At 37.7% G+C, this 13345-nt stretch overlaps 2 protein-coding genes across 4 annotated transcripts in view; one reads left to right on the forward strand and one right to left on the reverse strand.

The window, feature by feature from the left end:
• Positions 1-13345, reverse strand: part of LOC137486295 (GTP-binding protein 10-like) — a 54691-nt gene that overhangs the window by 18702 nt on the left and 22644 nt on the right. Inside the window, exons 21-23 of one of the 2 annotated variants that reach the window (XM_068211462.1) lie at positions 13060-13146; positions 11219-11323; positions 10413-10442 (exon numbers count right to left, since the gene is read on the reverse strand). In XM_068211462.1, the coding sequence (XP_068067563.1) occupies positions 10428-10442; positions 11219-11323; positions 13060-13146 (207 nt within the window). In that variant the 3' untranslated portion in view covers positions 10413-10427. Of the gene's footprint in view, positions 1-10412; positions 10443-11218; positions 11324-13059; positions 13147-13345 lie in introns of those variants that run through there. The other variant, XM_068211480.1, reaches the window with a different exon arrangement.
• Positions 1032-5558, forward strand: FAM237B (family with sequence similarity 237 member B). Of its 2 annotated transcripts, none has more exons than XM_068211450.1 (3): positions 1032-2021; positions 3837-4233; positions 4943-5558. In XM_068211450.1, exons 2-3 carry the CDS (start codon positions 3852-3854, stop codon positions 4966-4968), a joined length of 408 nt encoding a protein of 135 aa, XP_068067551.1. In that variant the 5' UTR covers positions 1032-2021; positions 3837-3851; the 3' UTR covers positions 4969-5558. The 2 variants fall into 2 exon arrangements, with proteins under 2 accessions (XP_068067551.1, XP_068067555.1); XM_068211454.1 differs by lacking the exon at positions 1032-2021 and adding an exon at positions 2054-2416.

The raw sequence follows: 13345 nt of genomic DNA on the forward strand, positions 1-13345 counted from the left end.
TCTGCCACTTGAGTGGTAGGAAGCTGACTTTTTTTGTATATATTCCTTTTCTCTGCTAGCCCAATCCTAAAGTTTTATGGAGGCAGTGTGAGTAGAATATTTCTCATGCATACACATAGATAGCTTCTCTGCTTTAAGGACTTTCCCCTTCAGCCCAAGCTTTTATGTAGCTTTCAGATATGTTAGATATTACAAAGGTAGTTACAGATTGATTTTTCTTGACTTTCCCTGACTTTTCGTTTTCTGAAATAGAAATTTAAGTGACTAACTTAATAAACATGATCAGTGACTGTCTTCATAATGCTTTCATCCTACAAACTTCATGTAACATTTCACAGGATTATTAGCTACCAATAATTTTGATCTCTGCTAACTTGAATTCATGGGTTCATCCTTGTTCCAGGTGGCATTCCCCCACAGATGATGATCCCTCAGTGCCTGACTGACAAAGTGGATAACATCAGAAAGGAAAATAAAATATAGAAGTCAGCCTTCAGAATCTTTTTCACTTAGAGATGTGATTTTTAAAAATATTATCAATTAAACTTCATGTAGATTCTTAGGAGAACACTGTTGATGAGGTAGCATTTTAAAAAGAGGTATTTTTATTTGAAAATATTTTCCCAACAAAAATCTTGTCTTCAGCATTTTGATTTCTGTACGTGTGTTCTGTGAGTACCTGGTTTTAAGACTAAAAATGGTGGATTTAACTAGAAAAAGGAAAAGTAAGAGAAAAGTGATAAAAATGAATCTGTAGGGTTAAGAACTATGATGAAAGGCTGCCTACAGTGGCTGTTGAAGTAGAAGGAAATCACTGTGTTTGCACCAGTAGCCCGTGCTACTACACCTAGATGTTTTAAGCGTGGATGAAATGAGAAGGGATTGATGCCACAGCCAGGCAGCTGTGGAACTACCAACCTCTTTACACGCCTTTAAACGCCTTTGAAATTTTGGCAGTTTCACTGTGAGACTGACTACACTAATAAATTTGCATAAAGCAAACAAAAAGGGAAAAGTTTCCCTTTGAAAACTTACTGAATTCTGTTTTTTATTAATGATACAAGGGAGCTCGCTTAAAGGTAGATTCCTTGTGAAGTCTTTCTAATACTTTAATTTATTTTTTATGAACACTGCCTTAGAATTTCAAGGAATAATTACATCTAATAGAACTTTAGCTCCTTTCAATGATACAATGAGTTCAGAGATAAGCTAACTGTATTCCAGTCTTCCAGATATCTCCTTCTATCTAGTTGTGTAGGTTCAAACATGGCATACTTTTTGAAGCAAGATTTTGAAACAGTCTTGACATAGATTAGCTGGTAAGGCTTCCAGAACATACAAAATTATTGTGAACACTGTCATTTCAGAGCAGATTTGTATTTGTGCTTAAGCATTGTATATATTGGTTCTTGACAGAAATTACTAAATTTCTACTTGAAAAAACTGACTGTTCCTGTCATGTTGAACTCCACCAAATCATGCTGTGAAACCTTAACATACCAAATTTTACCACATATTTGTTCTTTTTCATTACTCTGAACATTGTCCTGCATGTTCTGGTGGGCAAACAGGAACATGCATGGAAACCTAGGTTTATGAATGGGAGTTTGTTAAATGACAGCGTTAGTGTTCCTGATTAGGAGAAAGATTTGCTATCCACTGTGTTTTGCTCCCTCTGCCAGCCTCTGCCCCCCCTCTTCGCTCACCCGAGACACCCCCACGCCCGAAGGCAGTCTCTCCAGGTGAGGCCCCAGCCCAGCCCGGGCTGGCACTGGGTGCTGCTGCAGAAAGAGGTGGGGCTGCCACAGCTCCCTCCACCCTTCCACCCACCTGAGTTCAGCTGCTGCTGCTGCTGCTTTGCCAGTGGCAGAGCCGTCCCTGTGCGCTGCAACCTCGGCATCCTCGCAGCATCCAGCAGCTGCCAGGCACTTGCAGCCCTCTCATGAATGTCCTTCCTTACCTCCAAGTGGCTGACTTCTGTTTTTCAAGGCTATTGTTTTCCATCTCCTCGCTTAAACACTGTAAGTACAACTTCTGGTGTGGCTCTTTAGTTACTGCCTTTGTGAAATTCCTCTCTCTTGTACTGAATAGTGGGAGTTACTAGTTCAAAGTCTCTGAGGTTTGTTGTGGTCTCTGCTCCTGTTTGTGGTGTTCAAATGGGCCTTTAGCATTTTAGTTTTTAGCTGGATTAAAACATGAAATCAGAACAACTCAAAATGTTGGTGGTTTCCTGGCTGCCGTTTTCCTACTTTGTAGGAAATTGCCAATGTGTCCTTCCTCTGAATGCTGGTGCCTAGTGAAGTGGAAGCGAGAAGAGAAGCATTTCCATCCCTACTTCTTTGCTGGAACCAGTTTTGTAATAACCTAAAGAAGAGAAACTAATGCATGTTGAAAAGCTCTCAGGATGCTGAGGCAGGTAATCCTGCTGCCTGCTGAGATGCAGTTGGGGTTTTAGGAAGGAGCTAGGTTGGAGGGTATGTCTGGCTCAGTTCCTTGGGTTCTGAAGCTGAAGTAAAGGAATACATGACTAGGGTCCTCAGGTGGCTGCAGCAGTGTAATTACACATTCAAACTAAAAATCATCCCAGGACCCTGAGGTCACAGCAAAAAGGCCTATTTCAAGCTGTCCTGGCTCCTGACCCAGTTTGGTGTGACTGAACACCACAGTGTCACCCCAACTCTGTATTCTTACACACATTCCACATAAATGTTGTATGATCTATGGATTATTCTCTCTTTAATTGCATCACTGGGAGTTGCAGAAAGGATGTCAGTGTGTTAGCACTTTGAAGATATCACAGACTAACTTTTAATATTGACAGTGCCCAAAGATATTTTGAGTGGAAGAGCACACTTCAATTCTGGCCAAATTCCCAGCAAAATTTTCACAGCTGCCCAAAATGTTGTGGGTTTTTTTTCTGTACAAAACCTCACATCATTTTCGTAATTGTATTTTACACTCTGAATTGGAAACTGTGGGAATAAACATGGCACCAACTACCTAAAATGGAATTGATTTAGGATACCAAATTAAGGGTCGCTGTCTGAAAGTTTTAACTGTCTTCTTTTTCTTCAGACTTCTTCCTATGCTTGTCTTTTTTTGGTTTCTGATTGGTTTCCTCTTTATGTTTATTCTTCTGTTCCACTGCACTTTATCTTGATAGAAAGGGCTGATAAAAAAAATTATCAGGTGTTTTAGTGCTGTTCTGTCTAAACTTGATTCAAGGATATGGAACACATATCATAGGAAAACTGCATTTTTCCCAGGGGGAATCTCTGTATACTAAAGAACACATATTCTGTAGCATTTGAAGTTCTCATTATGCCTCCTGTTTTATTGCTAACTTTCTATCTCCAGTTCTCCAGATACTTTCTCTGTTTTGCATATATACTAGAAATAATAATGCCAAAATCTTACTTAATTTTCTAATATAAGCCAGAAAGGAATTTTCTCTCTTCCAGTCTTGGAAGCAACAGCTGCTGAATGAGTTCGTAACATGTCTGCACTCACCCAATACACTGTACAGTCTGATTTACCATTCCTTCATTACCATCTTTCTGAGTCAGACTTTTCATGAAAGACTGACTGTAATTGTTATTTTTTGCAAAACTTTTTGCTTTGGGTTTTCATATTCTAAATGGCATTAACATTTTCTAGGTGCAAACCTAGCTTCCAGCATTAGGGTTCATTGACTGGTATTTATTCCATTATTTTTGAAAAAAAAAAGTATTTTTCTGACTATATGTATAAATTATCTCTTGGGGTACCCATGAGAGTTATGTGACACTGAACTATATAACATCAGAATCAATGTGATTTTATACACTTCTTTTCAGGTATCTTCTTGAAGTATGGAATTTGTATGGAAACGATGGTGGTATCTTCAGCTGGGCTGTATGTTGATAGTGAATTTGGTTTATGCCAATCTAGAGTATCAAAAAGAAACTCCTCCAAGCCTGCGTGAGATTGACCATCAGTGCTGGGAGGTATCGTCCCATGGCCTGGTGGAAATGAAGAAACTCAAGGTAGCAGATACAGTCATTGCTCTCTGGGACTTCATGATGTTCCTAAAGGAATCCCCTAAGCCCAAGCACAATGAACTCTTCAATGACTTAGCCCAGAACTTCTGGGATATGTATGTAGACTGTGTGCTCTCAAGATCCCATGGAATGGGCAGAAGGCAATTAACATCTCCCAAATATTCTTCCACATACTCATACAGAACTTTAGAAGGTAACTATAGTTATAGGATATGGTACTGACATTAAACTGAACCAATGCTTCATCTTCACCCTTCATTGTTTAGACAACTCAATATACGAATTTTCAGTTTTATGTCTCTACTTGTCAAAGTGTTTGCATCTTTCAATGGTAGCTACTTTCACAATACATGAAACACTGGTAGTTAGAGTACTACATTTCTATATTTAACAAAGTGTAAAAAACACCGAGTATGCATGTGGAAGTGTGTGGAAATGGATGCTGCATTCTCTGTTTATCACTGTGTGCATATAAATGACAATACATTGATAAGTAATTATAATACTGCAAGTTTCCTGGTATTAGGAGCTCAGTCTCAGTTTGGGGGAATCATCATTCTGCAGAAGGGAACCTCAAATCCCTGACAGTTTGAGCCCTATTCTTCCTAGTGAAACTACTGACATATACTGTGATGTTATGGTCATTGTGAATCATAAAACAGTGACAGGTTCTGGTCATCATGATCAGGTTTGAGTCTGAACTGAGATCATGTAGGTGATTTTATATCTTACTAATCAGTCCTAGATCTGTTGCCCCCGTTCCTCCTCAGCAATAGTTTTTTTTTTTCTGATGTACCCTGTCAGATGATTCAGGTTCTTGGAATGAACATGAAGATTATTTAATTACAGCATTTCTAACATATTGCTTTGACAATAACTACCTGTCTTTCATAATCTTGCAGGGTCTGCTTTCACCAATCCATTTTAGACCAAAAGGGGAGAAAATGAAGATACTTAAACAAGGCAACATCAAAACGAAGAAGCAGAAAATCACAATATATATTGTAGATGTTTGGACAAATCCTTTGGCATGGTTCAATCCTTTTTTTTTCTTTTTCTTTTTGTATAAAGTACTTAATCACTCCTAAACTGATAAATACATGAACCCCCACACTGTCACTTTTGCTTTCCTGTCTTGCAGTCCAATTAGCTTGACTTTTCCTCACTCCATGTGTGAATGTGTTCTGAGTCAACACCTTTGTTTTCCCACATAAACTAAAGTCTGGATGTGTCATATTTTTGTAGAGTCTTATCTTTTCCAATAATTCTCTTTTAAGAAGTTAATTTTGATGGAAACTCAATATATTTTTATACATTATGCAACAAAGACAAGGTAAACAAATTTATTTTATACATTGATTTACATATACTATTAATCTTAAGAACTGAAAAAAAAGGGGTGAGACATTAAGCTAGAGGGAAGGATTATGCTCATTGTAATGTCCTGTGCAGTCTAGACTTTGTATTTTATCATTGATTAGTCTAAACTATGTATTAATTAAAGTATTTTTCTAAGCAGCAAGGTCTGAATAGCAGTAGTTTTCTTGTCTTCTAATATGTTATTTGATAAGCCACTACTATGTGACATGCTTTACACAAGACTGCAAATAAGGTGATGCAGGCAGCATCCCTGTCATTGCAGGCAACATCACAGCTGAGATAGGACCTGTGCACCAAATGGTTCAAAAGAGGGACAGACTCACTCGACTGCTGCTCTCAGTATAAACCATTGAGCATGGATAAAGTAATTCAAAGAGGTTAACTGCCTACTTAATCCAGTTCTTCTGAGCATAAAAAACCCTGAGAAATGCTGCCTGTTCTCTGCTTTACTCCTTGGGCCATGCAGCTTGTTCAGTCCCTGTTGTGTTTTAGCCTTTTATGAGAATACAGGTGGTTTTAATTATTTTAGGAAATAGTACTCATGCTGTAACAGTATATAAACCTTCACAAGGAACAAGAAATCCATCCCACATAGTGCCTAGCCCATATATAGTTTGCAAAATATCCAACTAGTCTCACAGATTTGTAAATGCTCATTTAGGTAAACACAATACTGAACTGCATCTTCTAAAATATATCTCCTACAGTATTCTGGAGAGGGTACAAAAGTAGTGAGAGAGTTTTCTGACCCATGAACATCACTTTAAGCTCCTGATAGAAATAACATTTTTGAGCACATGGAGTTATTGCACACCCAAACAAAGCAACTTCAGGAATCAATACATTATGATGAGCAGCAATTTGAGAGCCATTATCTAACCTGCCTCAGCAATATCTAGTTTATAAAGCTGTGTACTGCATTGCATTTGCACCAGAAGTCTCAACTGGCATAAATAATATTTAAAAAATGCCCCTTGTTCACCTACATTGATCACCTACAGAAGTGATAACGTATAATAATATTTTAAGTGGATTGTTTCCTCTATTAGTGGTCTTTTAATTGAATGCCAAAGCAAGGTATCCTATGCAGTTTTAAAAGCTTCATTCTTCTTCAGGCAGTAAGTCTGTTTTAATTAGTTTTCTACAAGACACAAAAGTGCTTAGCATCCACCATAATTATTTCCAGAATGTTTGAACAATCAATTACTATGGTCACCCTATGGTGTCTGCCAACAGGGCAGGTGATTATGAACCCCAGGTACATAGCAGCAGCAGCCAAACAAATTCCAGGTGGAAATGCTATGGTGTACATCTGTGAGAGCTGTGGAAAGCCACGGCTGACTACTCATGAGATGTCAGCATGAGGGATTAACAGTAAATGGGATTATTTTTTCTTCCACCACTACCCCCTATTTTTCCATACCAGGGTTACAGCAGAGACAGCAAGCCCAGCTTCTTGGGTGTTGCATGTTGCCCCCTGCAACAGCCAAACTATGGTCCATGGCTGTCTGGCAAAATCAAATGCTGTTTGTGCTGCTGTGAGCCTTGTGTTAGAACTGATTTATGAAGGATAAATGTAAGTATTTGGGGAAATTCTGTCCCCTTCATTCTCCAGTCATTATTAATTAACAATAATTCCTAATTAACAAGAGCATTTGCATTTGCAACTGCTCACTTTCAGTCAGGGTGTCTGTAGCAGAAACAATACAGTTGTGGGAAAAAGTCATGAGGCTCACTTTGTGACTGATTTAAAGTTTTTTGCATAAGCAAAACTGATTTCCAGTTAATGGTTCTTTTTCCATACCCTGGATACAGTGTATTGCTGTAGCTTTTGCTCAGAAATTGGAAGGACATGCATAAGTCCTCTACATTTCTTTAATAGGCCTTTGCCTTGCTGCCACAAGTAATGAGTCACCTACACATTCACATATGTGTATGAAAAAGTATGTAAAAACCCCTCCAAACATCACAGTTTTTGGTCTCCTAGTAAGATACATACAGTTTGGTTTTAATTGTAAAAAGACAACAGACCATACATTCTCTAAACCAGTATAAAGCAGCAAGGCTGCTGCAGAGCTGTCAGAGAAATATAAACATAAAAAACTGAGCAAGACTACTTGACACAGAGGACTTCAGTTAGAGAATCTTTATATACCTTGGCTAACCTTTCTTGTAGGCAGGTGAGAAATACAAATAGGCTAGTTCAATAAAACAAACTTTATACAGATAGTCTTGGGAAAATATAATAATAAAATTATAGTTAAAAATTATCAGTTAGCAAAGGGTCACCATAAAAAGTTAAATTAAATTAGCACAATTCAATGTAATTTCTCAATCTTTAAGTACTAGATGACTTTCCTACTCTACAATGTGATGACTTTCTCACTCAACAAGGGTGTAACAGACCTACCCATAAGAAAAATCCTTCTGATTTTCGGAAAACACACATATAGAGATTTTTCTAAACTTCAAATACAATTTTTCATATGTATGTTTTATTTTATTTTGTTATTTTCTTAGGTTTCTTCTTTTTATAGAATCTAAGTAGTCAATTTTGAAACAAAACTATTTGCCTTTATTTTTAATGCTACCACTTCTATGTTTGTCTTGTTATGTGACAAACATTTTGAAGATACCCTTATACACATATTTATCCCATCCCTCTTTCATGAAGTAAAAGAAGTGAGCTGGAGTATGTTTAGCTCAAATTTATTTTCTTTTTTTCAAGCTGGCAATTAAAAAGCAAAAGTTTGTGCTTTTCTCAAGATGTTGCTGGCAGGCAAAAAAGACAGGTAAAGTGCCAGTTTGTATGTCACAGAAATTTATGCCATAGCACTGGACAGCAAGTGGTTTTAAAATGAAGAGCCTCAGGGAGTCTTGCTCTATTGTAACAGTGAATTCTGGCATTGACCAAATTAAAAAAAAAAAACAGCCCAGAAATTGAGTCATCTACACAAAGGTCTGCTACTCACCAGTTCACGTAGGCATTCTGGAGGTGCCAAGGTGGAAGAAGATGAGTTCTTTTTGGAGACAATGGGAATAAGAGTCCAACAATTATTAGATTAGTAAGATCAGTTAAAGAGCTGTGAGCAACCCAAATGGAGAAGGACGTTCCAGCAGGCCTCTCCAACAGGCTGGGAGAAACTGTTGGCACGAACAAGCTCCTTAGTGAGTGTTTAGATGAAAACTGGGATTCAGAAGTCCTGATGCTAGAACTGGCAATTCAAGAAACAAAATGGGCTTGGACAAAAACTATGTGGGTATGGTATTCAGGAAAATGAAGGAGCAAATGTGTTTACGTGAAGATTTAGCTCCCTGTTCAATGAGATGCTTAAACTGCAATGTATGGAATGTGTCAGGAAGAGATGGAAATGAAAACAGTGGACCTGCTGACAGTGGATATTAGCACAGAAAGTCACTAGACTAACATACCTTTGTCCCATACTGTACAAGGGACTTTATTAATAAAACATCCCCACATTATATTAATTAAGGGAAAATATAATATTACTCTTCTGACGTTCTAAGCAATTTTTCAAGTCATTAAAAACATATTTTATCTTGTATCTACATATAGGTAACTACATATTAATATATCATCCTTTGGAACAGCATCTATTCTACAGGTACCGATTTTTTCTTGACTTTACAAACAGAGGACTTTCTAGGAGCATGGTCTGTATTAGCCAGTGGCTCTCGCTGACGAGGCATACTTTCCACAGTTACAAAGCAACCAGGTCTGATCTGAAATACAAAATAAATACATTGCTTGACTTTCATGCTAGCATTTAAAATGACAGGAGAGCTAAATAATGAAAATAGTATTCAGTTGGTGGAGATGCCTGCTGAGGTTTCTGAGGGCCACTAAAATTATCCTTTATACTAAATTCATGATTTGTTCCCATCAATACAAAAGAGAGACTGTTTTTTCAGTGGGTACTTTTACGTGCTCTGCTTTTCTGCCTTTGTGTCTGATTTATGAATTGCAAAAAAGAAATTCAAGTCTTTATCCAATAGAAGTATGCTGTGCAATGTTATTTGGATTTGTATAGGATGTCAGCCACACTCTGTGACCTCAGAATTTCACTATACATAATTACTTATTACTCTAAATAAGAAAAAAAAAAGCACCAACAAAAAACCAACAGGCTTTCTTTCTCTCAAAATGCAATTGCACAGAACTACTGCTCCAGGAAATCTCCAAGACTGAAAGACACATACCCTTTCCCAGATTCATTACTACTCTTTATACTGAATAACTTGGGGTCTTGGAATAAATATCCCTGAGTGACAGCTCTGTCTTCTAATCATGACCTACTAAAAAAAAAATGCAACTCCTTCAGTGCATGTGGCTCACATGTTTGATTACTTGACCTTGACTGGTTTGCAATAACCATCTTAGCTTAATCTTCATCTCTCCCTGCTGAGGGTGCTTGGCAGAAAGGAGGGAAGAAGATTGTTGCAATAAAAAAAATTCCAGCCACTTCTGTCATTTGTAATTCTCCTAAGCAATGTACCTGAGGAATGTTATATGATGTTGCTGATACATTTGTTTTCTCAATACACCTATTCTGCAAAATGGACTAACCTTTTCCTTGTTTTTATCTACAGTTATTGAAATATTGATTGTAGAACCATGAAGGTATTTTCTTGTTAAATCCTCTCCCTCTTAGATATGAACATTCTTAGCTTGAGGTTCAAGCCTTTAAAATAAAATTTGACAATATATTTTTCTCCACTAACAATTTCCATATTACTCATGCTTATATCAACATTTTTCAGATACTTTCTGCCAAATACTGCTTTTTAACTCTCACTGTTGTTTATGCTAGTACCTAAATAATTATTCCAGCCCACTTCATCTTGCATTCACAGATGTGTCCCTCCATATCTTTCTGAAGAAAATATGGGAAAAATCCTACTCCAGCACTTGAAGACAATCCCCTTGCTTCCTATTAGGCTCCTTGCTTCTCCATCACATCAAACATGAACTTCGTCTTTTCTTTTTCAAGTTGCATCCACCTTGGTTGTCATTATTATTCATGCCAGAGCCCGAAATAGAATCTCTTGCCTTCATACAAGTTTGAGAACAGCACCTCATGTTTATTCCTTTTAGTTTTTCCTCACATGTAAGAGTAACTTAAAAGCAACAAAGAAACTATCCCCCTTAAATCCTCCTTAGCTGTTATGCTTACACAGAAATAATCCAGTTAGCTCAAAAATAGTTTATTGGATAGACTGAGGATTCCCCTGTTTTGTCAAAACTCAACACCTAAATATGCTGTTAGGTGTGTATTAGATCTTAACAAAGGCTTTTTATTTTCTCACACTTCAATTAACTGATAGAAATGAGAACAAAATGTTTTCCACAGATGCAACAAGTGGCGTATCTGCAGGCAGTCAGGGACACGTTGCTGATAAAGCACACCTCTATGGATGTATCAAAGATTGCACAGCTGTATTCAACAATGAAAGGAGCAGGTCTTGACCTCAGCAAGGTTTTCATGAATGGCTGTCTCATGACAGGTACATCTTACATAGCATAGGGCCCACCTTGTCCACACTTTTTCAGAGTAATCTGCAGATCTGAATCCCATTCTGGCCAAGTGCTTGTCTAAGGCTATGTCAGAATGGGAAGTGGAGATTTGCAGAAGACACAGATTCTTTTCTATGTACTTGGAGCTTGTCAACATAAACATTATTAAAGAAAGCGCAAGCAGCAGCATGTATACAGCCAGAACAAACCCCATACCACTTCCCAATTAGTGAAAATAAAAGTGTTATTAAGGATTACTTACTGTTGTATGGAGTTTTGGAATAACAGTAGAATGTTCTGGTCCATTTTGAATCTTCATCTTAGATCTGGAAGCCTCAATTAATGTTTCCTGAAGGACTTTTGCTTTCTAAAGATAGTCAGAAAAAGGTAAAATTGTTTCAATCTGCATTAACTGTGTCACTTGCACTCATTTGAAAATATACAAACAACATGACAAAGTAAATGAAGTAGTAATTCTATTTGCCTCCCCCTGTTTTTTGACTCTTTCTTGTACTGAACACCCAAAACCAGAATAAATGGGCATGGCACCGCAAGGGTGGGAAGGGAATCCCTGCTTGCTGTGACCTGCGGGCTGTGTTCTGTGCATCGCAGCCCTTGGTGCTGTGAGCCTTCATGGCCACAAGAGCACACTGCTGCCTCACGGTCAGCTTTCACCCCACTCAGAGCACACAGCCGCCTCTCCACGCAGACCCAGCTGTACTGAGGCATCTCAACACAATCTCAATACATCCCAGGTGAATGACTTCACATTTTCTTTTTCTGAAATTCATGAGCTTTTGGTCAGCTCATCTGTCCGGCTTCTGAATAGCAACCCTACCTCCCAGCATATGGATTGCTTCCTCTAGCTCAGTGTCACAGAACTGCAGAATCACAGAATGATTTGGATTGGAAGGGACCTTAAAGTTTATCTGGCTCCAACTCCCATGACATGGGCAGGGACACAGACCAGGTTGCTCAGAGGCCCATCCAGCCTGGCTTTAAACATTTCCAGGGATGGGGCATTCACATGTTGAACTTGATGAAGATGGATACTGATTCAATATCCAAGTCACTAATGAAAATGTTAAATCAATACTATATTATCAACCCTAAAATTAACTCAGAAGAATATCACTCAAAACTGACCACTAGTCAAAATTCAATCACTGACCACTGTCCTTTAAAGCCCATCAGTCCAGCCAGTTTTTCCCACAGCTTGTAGTCGACCTGTATGTAATGTAGTCCATGTATCCCCATTTTGACTACAAGAATTCTGAAAACCCTGCTAAAACCAAGGGAATAGGCATCCCCCTTCCTCTTCTTCCAGAACAAATAATTTAATCACAGAAGGCAACTATGTTGGCAAGGCATTATTTGTCCTTGGTAAATTCATGACAGTCTATACCAATCTCCTTCCTCCTCATGTGCCTAAAACGGCTTCCCAGCAACTCAGTTTAAACTGAGTCTATAGTTCTTCTATCCCTTTTAAATTTCTAATTCTAGCATACATCTTTCCACAGGCCAGGGAGACGCTTGAATAGAAAGAAAATTGTTCTCCTTTGCAAGTCCTTTGGGAAATGAAGAAAAATTAAATTTAGCTGCCAAAGTTTTTCTTTTAAGTCTGATTTCATTCATTTTCCAACTTAGTCTGGTTACCAAACTAGGACTCTAATATTTCTATGTTGTTTTGGGAAAGTGCAAACATTGATAGAAGAAACTCCTTTCATCATAAAATATTTATCATCTTGAAAGATGTTTGCTGTACTAAAAAAGAGAATGACGAATTAGAAAAAATAAAGAAAAGTAAGAATGAACAGACTTGTAGTTTCAACAGTTTTAGAAGAAATACACATATATACATCCACTCCTCAATTGCAAGTAAGAGTGTTGATCCCCAGTTTGTGATTGTAGTCAGAAGAATCAAAGATAGTATAACTTTTCCAATACATCTTATGGTTACTTCTTTTATGTCTGTGTAAATAAAAAATTTAGTATCACTTCTACTTGAATATCCTTATAATTCATTAAGAAATGTTTTTGGAACTTCACAATTATTTTAAGTACACCATGATTGTAAATTTTTTGCTCCATCAGGTTTCTTACCTTCAATGCCTCATAATTTGATGTCCGAGTCAAGAAATTTTCACAAGATTTATTTACCAGTTCTCTCTGTGTATGGGTAGCTTGGATCTGTAATACAAGTGACACAGCATGCAACACAATGCTGGTATCAGATCTCTTCTGATTTCATTGCTTGTGCCCTTTGAAAAGAACGTTCACCTCCATCCCTTTGGCTACATTAGCTCATCCCTCTCACCTGAGACTGGACAATAATGTAGTAAAGTACTTACACTTTAAAAACTGCACTTATGCACTGCCCTTATAAACA

The sequence above is a fragment of the Anomalospiza imberbis genome, chromosome 1 (assembly GCF_031753505.1).
Source record: "Anomalospiza imberbis isolate Cuckoo-Finch-1a 21T00152 chromosome 1, ASM3175350v1, whole genome shotgun sequence".
Classification (NCBI taxonomy): Eukaryota; Metazoa; Chordata; class Aves; order Passeriformes; family Viduidae; genus Anomalospiza; species Anomalospiza imberbis.